Consider the following 10,334-nt stretch of genomic DNA (forward strand, 5'->3'; position numbering starts at 1 on the left):
GCACCCTTCAGATTTCAGCCTTGAAGATGTGTTCTATTTGAGACTTTGTCTTTTACCTTCTAAGGTTTTAACTCAAATGCCCCATATGACAATTCGAACAGGACTATTTTCAGTGTTCAAGCAGGAGAGCTCAGTATTTGGGCTTTTATGTTTTATAACATGGATCATGAGGCAAAATTGACTTCTCATTTTACTGCACTACTTTGAGTATTCTCTGACATCTTCATCATGCCTCAGGGAGACCATTACTAGGAAGACTTAATCATCCTGTAGGGTATCATCAGTCTTGGTAGTTCAGCTCATTACTACCCTTTGCCTTGAACTGGATGGTGGAACCATGAGCTACAAATGTCTTTTTAAGGAGAGTTGAGCTAAATCATTCCCTCATTTCACACCTGACTTCAGTACTTTGGAACTTCTCTGATTCTCTCCACCATGACCTCATGCAGGGAATCTATCCTCTCCTCTTACTTTTCATTTTTTTCTTTGTGTGTAATGTCTTCCCAATTAGATTTCAATTTCTTGTGGAGCAGAGACTGTCTTTTTTTTTATTTCATTCTTTTGGTGCTTAACATGGAGTCTTGTACATAATAAGCACTTAATAACCAAATATTGACTATTAAGTAAGGGGTTGGGTAATTCAATATAGTTGATTCTAAAAAAATTGTTGATTGTATTTTGTGGAAATGAAGTGGTGAGTGAGATCATTGAAAGAAAGTGAAAATATTTGAAAGAGTGATGAAGTGGGGAGGGGAAAGCCCCAATAAGTGAGGGTTTCTAGATAAGAGAAAAGGAGCTATGAGATTTGGGTCTGTGGGTAAGGGGACATTAGTAAGAGAATAAAATTTGGTGATAGGACTCAGAACAAAGAGTTCAAAGCTATTCAATTTTTCTCTTACCAGTTTTGCACCTGAGTGTCAATTGCCTCTTATAACTTTGAAATCAAGACAATCCTTTTGAATGTGTCCCTAAAAGCTTGAATCACTTGTTTATTCCTCAGAGTGTAAATAAAGGGGTTCATTACTGGTGCCACTGAGGTTGCAAGTACTGACACCACCTTATTCAAAGCCACTGCTTCTTTTGCAGAAGGTTTGACATAGATAAAGATGCAGCTACCATAGCTAATGGAGATGACAATCATATGGGAAGAACAAGTGGAAAAGGCTCTTTTCCTTTGCTGGGCAGAGGGTAATCTCAGAATAGTCCTGATAATATAGGCATAAGAGAGAACCACTAACACTAAGGTCATTATGAGTGTCAACCCAGTAGAAGCTAAAATTATTCTTTCTAGTACCTGTGTAGCAGAGCATGTGATCTGCAGCAATGGTGATGGTTCACAGAGAAAATGGTTAATAATATTGGAGTCACAAAATTCTAGTTCAAGACCCATGCCAAATATTGGAACAATGGTCATCAACCCACACAGCCAACAACCCAGGAGGAGCTGGTTACAGACTCTGTTGTTCATGACGGTTGTATAGTGAAGAGGTTTGCAGATGGCTACGTAGCGGTCATAAGACATGGCAGCCAAAAGAAAAAATTCTGAGGCCCCAAAGGGGATACCAAAAAATAATTGAGTGAAACATGCATTATAGGTCACAATATAGTCCCCAGTTGATATGTTGTACAGGAATCTGGGAATACAGACAATTGTGAATGACAACTCTAAGAAGGAAAAGTTCCTAAGAAAAAAATACATGGGGGTTTTAAGGTGGGGATCCACCCAAGTGAAGATGATGATGGTTAAGTTCAGCATGTAGGTCAGAAACAGAAAGATAAAAAGCAGAACCTTCAGTTGTGGGTCATCTGCCAATCCCCGGAGAATGAATAATGTAATCCCTGTATGATTTCTCATTTCTGACCTCTATCTTTTAGTGAATCTGTATGTAAAACAGAGAAAGAAAGGAGAGAGAGAGAGAGAGAGAGAGAGAGAGAGAGAGAGAGAGAGAGAAGAGAGAGAGAGAGAAAGAGACAGAGACAGAGAGACAGAGAGAGACAGAGACAGAGACAGAGAGACAGAGAGAGAGAGGCAGAGAGAGAGAGAGAAAGAGAGAGAGAGAGAGAGAGAGAGAGAGAGAAGTTGGAACTGAGATGAGTTATCGTAAAATAATTCAACAATGCAATTTGGATATAAATGCTCAGAAGTCAGTATTGGGCCCTGTTTCTTTCATTGGCTAAAAAAAGAATTTCATGCCATCCTTGTGCTACCTCAGTGACTTTGAGATGTGTATCAGGTACTAAGCAGAACATTTTTGTAAAGACTTTTTTCTCCTATCTGTCTTTCTCCTCACCCAATTCATTGTCTTCAACCCAGTCATTCACAATCAAATTTATTTTGCATTATCTAAAAAAGTTATGATGATTCCTTTTCTTCTCCCACCATACTCATTTTTAGCTATACTTCCTTCACTGAATCCCTTTGTGACCTTGAAAAAAAAGTTAAGCAAGACCAACTACAGTGACCATCTATGACAGTGTATGGCAAATACACTTCTGTTCACATCCTACAAAGTTTTCAACTCTCCCCAACTCTCAGACCCTCACTTCATACCCATTTTGTTGCTACCTAAAAAAACTATGAAAATGTCTTGTGATACTTGTGACACCTCTTTTTGTCTTTGATCTCCTTTGGATTTATGCTCAGTGGTAAGACTACTGGCTCAAAGACTGTAAATAGTTTCATCACTTTTGTCACAAAATTTCTAAAAGTTTTATGGATCCTTTTGACTAATGTTTACTTCCAGCTATTATACATTAGCATGCTTGCTTTTTCAGATCCCTTCCAAACCTTGTAGTTTCATCAGTTTTGGACCTTTGAAAATATATGAGAATCGTGAAGTAAAATTTCATTAGTTGTTTTAATTTGAATTTCTTTTATTTAATTTTTATTGCATTTTTAAAGATTATTGGTAATTTTCAGTTTATAATTTTGTGAACTGTTGGCTAAACAGGGGAAATGGTTCTTGGTGTTACGTATTTGCATAGTGTTCACTCATTGCAGTTAACTGATTCCATGGGAAATTCTGTGCATTCATGCACCTCGTCTAAAAGCCTATTTCTTTTCCTTTTCAGCTTCATACTGTCTATGGGCTCTTTTCTCTATCATAAAACTAGGCCACTATGGAACCAAAGTATACATCCTATACATTACTCCAGGACCTTGTGGATTTTCCTTGAGTTCATTTTATCTTCTTTTAGGGAATGCTTAAGATGCCCACAGACAAGAGTATCACAGCCATCTTATTTTTCCAGCATTTATCTCTTATAACCAAGGAAATGCTGAGGTTGTTGTGGTGGAGGGGAGGTGGTGGGAGGAAAAATCAGGGCTGGGATTTAAAGCAGCAATAAATGTTGAGTTTGAAGTCTTAGTGGAAAGTATCAACACTCACCAGCTGGCAGCCATCATCTCCACATCCTAAAATCCTTTAGGGACCTGAGGTCCATTTAGGAATAGCTACCTGTAGCCACCCCCCACTTTACTGAGTCTACCATACACTATCCTACATTTATGTTCATTGCTGCATTTCTAATACCTAGGAGCATTGATCTCCTAGTTTCATCCTACTCTCTCTGACCATTCCCTCAAAAAATACTTCATCAGACACTGAGTTCCAGCCCTAGAATGACAAGTAGATTCAGAGGAAATCAATCCCTTAGATCCATAAGGGGAAGTAGAACCATTATCTGATGCAAATATCTTATTGGAAAGTATAGTGGTGGAGCAGAGGACAGTCTTACCATAGATACTAGTGTGAAGGGAGAAGAAAATCTTCCTATAGAAGTTTAAATCATCAGCTGCTTTGGGAATTAGATCAGTCCAGAGGAAGGCGAGAGAAGAAGGCTTAGTAAAGGGGAAAATGTTAATAGGACTCAGGAAGGAAGGAGGCAGTTGTGCAGCATGTTCCTGGAGGAGTATAAAGTTGTGTGGGGGGAAAGTAGTTGTGCTGGAATGAAGCACAATTTCCTAGATAAAAGACACTAACATCCAAGTAGGGACCCATTTCTTCCCACCATATCCATCCAAGATGAGGACATCCAAGGGCACAAGCCTATTTGCTATAAACCCATTCATTCTCAGTCAGCCTCTGCTAGACAACATCTCTTCACTCTCAATTAGATTCCCAAAGCCTCCACAACCACTCTGTTGGTTTGTTAGCCAACATTGTTCCATCATCTATTTTTAGCAAACAAAAGTACTCTCCCCTGTACAATTGTGAAACTATTTCATCTTCACCCATACCTTCAAGCTCTAAACTCGAACACAATTGTTTTTGTCTCATGTCTAGTTACTATAGTATTTTGATCATGATGAAATTTTTCTGCATGCTTTTCTCTTACTTTGGAGGCAGTAAGTAGCTCTATGGATAGGAGGCTGGGCTTGGAGTCAGGAATTATTGATAAGAGCCCCAGACATTTACTAGTTGTGTGTCCCTGGACATGTCACTTAACCTCTGTTTATTTGACAAAAGGATCCACTTGGGGAGGAAATGGCAAATCATTTCAGTTTCTTTAACAGGAAAAGCCCATTGAATGACCCACTGGATCCTGAAGAGTTAGAAATTATTGACTAGCATCTCTATTACCTTACTTAATCAGCTGTTCTTTTCAGTATATCCTGGAAGCCCTTGGGACTTTTATCTATGAGACCCTTCAAAGATTAGATGGGAAGATATAGCTTATGAAAAATTCCAATTACAGAAGCTTGCCATTAGAGTTTTCATAGGGCTTCTATCCACTCTCCGTATTATCTCTTAATGCTTTTCCCTGTCTTCTAATGCTTTTTTTCTCATTTTCCCCTACCCACGTCCTGGCACTGGAGTATCTATTTAATTCCTTCTTTCTGTAGTGATGTAATAGCAGACCTAATAAATAAAACCACAGTAGGTAATAAATAGCTGATAATAGCCTCTTCCAAAGAATGGCATAACTTTTAGAAAGCAATATATTGTTATTATTATTATTACTTAGAAGTGACATAGGAGTTTTTGAAAGTGGAGATATTGCACACAGAACTCCACCATGAGGACTGCTATTTGCTTTTTCCTGTGTAGATTGATCTTACTGGGGAATATTGTCTAACTTATATTTCCCCCCTGTTATCCCTTTCCTATATTTGAACATGACTATGTTGGGGGCAGAGCAAAGATTGTGGAGTAAAAGCAGAAATTTTCTAGAACTCTCCAAGTGACTCTACACATACCCTACAGCTGCAGAACCCACAGAATGACAGAATGAAGCAAATCTCCAGCCCATGACACCATGGAAGGTCTAAGTGAAGCATCTATCATGCCGGGACTGGAGCAGAAAGCAGTCGAGCATGGGCCACACTGACATAAGCAGGGCCTGTGCAGGCTTTGGGGGACTGAGTGACTTGTACCTGTGTCACTTTCCAGATTTCACGACCCCAAAATGCTAAGGACAAATTGGAAAGTCAGTGAAAAAAATTGTTCAACCTATGTGAGAGAGCAGAGTGGTCCAGCCCCACCCCAGGGTGGCAGAGGGGGTGGAGGAGCCTGCAGCAGCCACAGCAGGAGTAGCGACAGCAGTAGTGGCTGTTTCTGGAGTTCTAGGTCCACGAATTGTGGGGGGATCCAGAGGCTGACTGACCACCACTCTCACTCCCACTGGAAGCTGAGAAATACCTTCACAAAGAGCTCAGAAGTCAAGTATTTGGCTGGGAAGATGAATAAACATTGTAAACGTACTAAGAGTATAGAATTTTATTTTGGTGATAAGGAAGATCAAAACATACAACCAGAAGGAAACAACAAAATCAAAGCTGTTACATTCAAAACCCCCAAGAAAAATATGAAGTGGTTTCAGGGCATGGAAGAGCTCAAAAAAGATTTTGAAAATCAAGTAAGAGAAAGAGAAAAAACTGGGAAGAGAAATGAGAGTGATGAAAGAAAATCATGAAAATCAGGTCAACTGCTTGCTAGAGGGAACTCAAATATGCTGAAGAAAATAGTTCCTTAAAATAGACTAACAAAAATGTCAAAAGAAATCCAAAAAGCCAATGAGGAGAAGAATGTCTTAAAAAGCACAATTGACCAAATGGAAAAGGAGATCAAAAAGCTAACTGAACAAAATAATTCCTTCAAAATTACAGTGGAGCAGATGGAAGCTAATGACTTTATGAAAAGTCAAGAAATTATAAAAACAAAACAAAAAGAATGAGAAAATAAAAGATAATGTGAAACATCTCATTGGAAAAAAAATGACCTAGAAAATAGATTTTGGAAAGACAATTTAAAAATTATTGGTCTATCTGAAAGCCCTGATCAAACAGGAACCTAGTTATCATCTTTCAAGAAATTATCAAGAAAAACTCCCCTGATATTCTAGAACTGGAGGGCAAAATAGAAATGGAAATAATCCATCTATTGTCTCTTGAAAGAGATGCCCAAAGGAAAATTTCTAGGAATATTGCGCTCAAAATTCAGAGCTCCCAGGTCAAGAAAAAAATATTATAAGCATTCAGAAAGAAACAGTTTGAGTATTGTGTAAATACAATCAGGAAGACAGAAGATCTGGTGGCTTCTACATTAAGGGATTTAAGGGCTTGGAATATGATATTCAAGAGGTCAAAGGAAATAGAGTTAAAACCAAGAATCATTCACCCAGCAAAACTGAGTGTAATACTTCAGGGGAAAAATGGTCTTCAACAAAATAGAGGAGTTTAAAGCATTCTTGATGAACAGATCAGAGCTAAATAGAAAATTTGACTTTCAAACCTGAGAATCAAGAGAAGCATGAAAAGGTAAACAGGAAAGAGAAATCATAAGGGACTTACCAAAGCTGAACTGTTTACATTCCTACATGGAAAAATAAAATTTGTAACTCCAGACTTTTCTCAGAATTTGAGTAGTTGGAGGGATTATATATCTGTATCTGTCTATCGATATAGATAGATAAAATTCATAGGTTGAGTTGAATAGGAAGGGTTGATATCTAAACAAACAAAACTAAGGGATGAGAGAGGAATATATTGGAAGGAGAAATGGAGATATAGAATGGGGCAAATTACCTCTCACATAAAAGAGGCAAGAAAAAGCTTTTTCAATGGAGAGGAAGAGGGAGTAGGTGAGAGGGAAAGAGTGAACCTTACTCTTATCGAATTTGGCTTAAGAAGTGAATAACACGCACATTCAATTTATATGAAAATCTGTTTTACACTACAGGAAAGTAGAGGGGAAGGGATAAGTCATGGGTGGGGGCATGAAAGAAAGGAGGGCAAATGGAAGGAGGGGGTAATTAGAAGTAAACATTTTTGAGGAGGGTTAGGGTCAAAAGAGAGAATAGAATAAATGAGGGTCAGGATAGGATGGAGGGGAAATATAGTTAGTCTTTCACAATATTACTGTTATGGAAGTGTTTTGCATGACTACACATGTATAACCTGTATTGAATTGTTTACCTTCTCAATGGGAGTGGGTGGGGAGAGAGGAAGGGGGAGACGTTGGAACTCAAAGTTTTAAAAGCAAATGTTAAAAATTGCTTTGCATGCAACTGGGAAGTAATACATACAGGCAATGAGGTCTAGAAATCTATGCCTTAGAAGAAAATAGGGGCCAAGAGGATGAGAGGAGAGAGGGGTATGAGAGAAGGGAGGGAAGATTAGGGGAAGGGGTAATCAGAATGCATGTTTGGGGTGAGTGCAGGGGAGAGATGGGGAGAAAATTCAGAACTTCAAATCTTATGGAAGTGAATGTTGAAAACTAAAAATAAATTAATTAATTTTAAAAAAAAACATAACTGTAACCCAACCAATATCTCTGTACAATAATGGAGGCATTGTTCAGAGACAGGAATAGCCATAGAAGAAATGTTAATCTTTGTGTCCTTAGTTTTGCAGGGCAGGGAAGTTGAGGTTCATTTCATTTTCTACAAAGGCTCTGGATATTGGAGACTGAAACCTAGAATTCTTTATTTCCTTACTTAAAGGTGACAGCTTGTGTGTTGTGACAAAATTCCTGAAGGGGATCTCTGATATTTCAAGATTTTTGTCATCATTGTACCTTCTAACTTCATTTCAGACAGGGACATGTCATTTGTTCTGTCACCATGGAGCATTGAAATGAAAAGTAACCATAATATAACATTATCTTTTGCTAGTGATATTTTGTATCCTTTTAGATGCCCTGTCTGTCTGGTCACTCTGTTCCTATGATTCTAAAGTTAAAAGAAAGGCAATTTAATTTTCTTTGAGAAAGATCTGGTCACAATTATTTCTCACTAATCAAAAGTTAATTCTATTCAGTAGGTATAAAAATGTTTTCCATCTGTATTCTATTTTCCTCCGGGCTTCCCTGTATTAGGTTTCCTTAGGAGAACCCAATTAGTTGTAGAAATGGATTTTGTTTGGTTGGTGTAAACTGTTCCCCACAGAGACCCCTAAGGGGAATTTCTCCTGTGTCTTGAGAAGTGAGGATTATGTGTCTCAGAATGACCAGTTCACACAGTGCAGAATCCAGTGCTTCGAACACTAACAAAGGAACCAAGATCTTGGATTCTTAGATTCATAATTATTGGAGAGGTAATTCTTCTTTTGCTTAGGTTTTACAGGAAATATTGCACAGTGTGACTTCTCCAGTCAGAATTGTGATCTAGTAGAAAGTTGTTTGTTACTTTGTCTTCCTGACAAATTCCCTCCTCTGACCCCTAGGGCCTGCTATGACACCTGAAACAGTTCTTTCTTCTCTGGGAAGCAATGCCCTTCCTTCTTCCTCCTATGCCCTTTCTCTCAATAACTTATACTCTCAGGCTGGAAATATTTTACTTTTGTATGTCAAGTCTCTTAGGGTTGCTTTCCTTTCTAGTAAAAATATTCATTCAAAGGAAATAACTATAATAGGGCAATTTCAAGAAATATGCAGCACATGGTGACAGAAAAAGCTCCCTGTATTCCTGAGATTATACAGGTAACACACCTATCTATGAAGCTCTAAGCCTGACCCAGCTCCAGTCAAAGGGGAAAGGTCTGTATCATTCCAAAGAATATCTCAGATACAGATGTAGATAAGGACCTCAGATTTCATTTTAGAAAATCCATAGTACTTGCTGAACTTTTAAAATATAGCTTTTGTCTGTTGTAAGCACTTTGTTTCTCCATGGATTTGGGGGATGACCTACGTATGGTACAATAAAGGGGATTCTGGAAGTGTATCTTGATTCTGTTGGTTCGGGTCACTCTATCTGATAATTTTGTTTTTAGTCAGAATTAGCTTATCTGTCTCATTACGGCAACTGGCCACAGAGAGAGTTAGGCATCACTTTTCACTGATGATTTTGTCTTTTTCTTTAAGATGCCTCTATTCAGTCTGTCTGTACACGTGATTATAAAGCCAGCAGTCAGAAAAATTCCTTCAGTTTGGTGAAGGACCTGGCTACAATTTCTTTTCTTTTCTTTCTTTTTCTGTCTCTATTTCTTTCTTTCTTTCTCTCTCTCTTTCTTTCTCTTTATTTCTTCCTCTCTTTCTCTCTCCCTCTCTCCCTCCCTCCCTTCCTTCCTTCCTTCCTTCCTTCATTCATTCCTTCCTTCCTTTGGCAATCAGGCTAAAGTGACTTGCCCGATGCCACGCAGCTAGTGTGTGTCTGAAGCTGGATTTCAACTCAGGTCCTTTTGACTCCAGGGCCAATGTTCTATCTACTGTGCCGTACAATTTTTTTTTTTCAATAATCACTAATTAATGATATTCAGTAGATAAACAAATATTTTCCAACTGCACTTTAGATAATTTTTTCCCATTCTGCTTTGGAATACACTTATTTTGGAGACTCCCATTAGTTATTGGAATAGGTTTCTTGGTTGCTCTACTGTATTATCCAATATATGGAAATGGAGCTTCACTCTGGCAGCTTAGATGATTTGGGTCACCTCAGGCCAAGTGCCCATATCCCACAATGGAGCATCTAATGTTAAAGGCTCCCTTACAAGCAAGGTACTCTGACCTAGGTGAACTAGAATCATGATTAGATGAAAGATGAAATATTGCCCCATCACTAGTGTTTCAAAGGAAGATCACCTAGAGACACCTTGCCAAAATTGTAGCCTCTAAGTGGCTTATCTCTGGACCTGCCTACCCCTTCTTTCTCTAAGCCTCATCTCCAGAAGCTTAGAGACCTCACACTGCCCCCTGAGAACTTGATCCCATTTTTTTACCTCCCTGGGTAGTAAATGCCTGATCTTCAAAGTTACCTTCCTCACCTTCCTTTCTTCCATTTTTCTCTCTGAGCCCTTTTTCAAGCTAGATATTGGATAGAAATTATCTTTTAGGTAATTCATTCTTTTGTGCAACTAAGCAATTATTATTTTGTGTTTTAATTCTCTGATG

General features: G+C 38.4%; 1 protein-coding gene across 1 annotated transcript; it reads right to left on the reverse strand.

The window, feature by feature from the left end:
• Positions 1-928: 928 nt before the first annotated feature.
• Positions 929-3,757, reverse strand: LOC140531456 (olfactory receptor 6C2-like). Its single transcript, XM_072650397.1, has 2 exons — positions 3,723-3,757; positions 929-1,904 (listed from the first exon to the last, which is right to left on the reverse strand). Exon 2 carries the CDS (start codon positions 1,853-1,855, stop codon positions 929-931), a length of 927 nt encoding a protein of 308 aa, XP_072506498.1. The 5' UTR covers positions 1,856-1,904; positions 3,723-3,757.
• Positions 3,758-10,334: the final 6,577 nt, after the last annotated feature.

This window comes from Notamacropus eugenii, chromosome 3 (assembly GCF_028372415.1).
Source record: "Notamacropus eugenii isolate mMacEug1 chromosome 3, mMacEug1.pri_v2, whole genome shotgun sequence".
In the NCBI taxonomy this organism is placed as follows: Eukaryota; Metazoa; Chordata; class Mammalia; order Diprotodontia; family Macropodidae; genus Notamacropus; species Notamacropus eugenii.

Coding starts and splice junctions, on each gene's coding strand:
- LOC140531456 (XM_072650397.1), bottom strand. CDS start 1,855: ATGAGAAATCATACAGGGATTACATTATTCATTCTCCGGGGATTGGCA.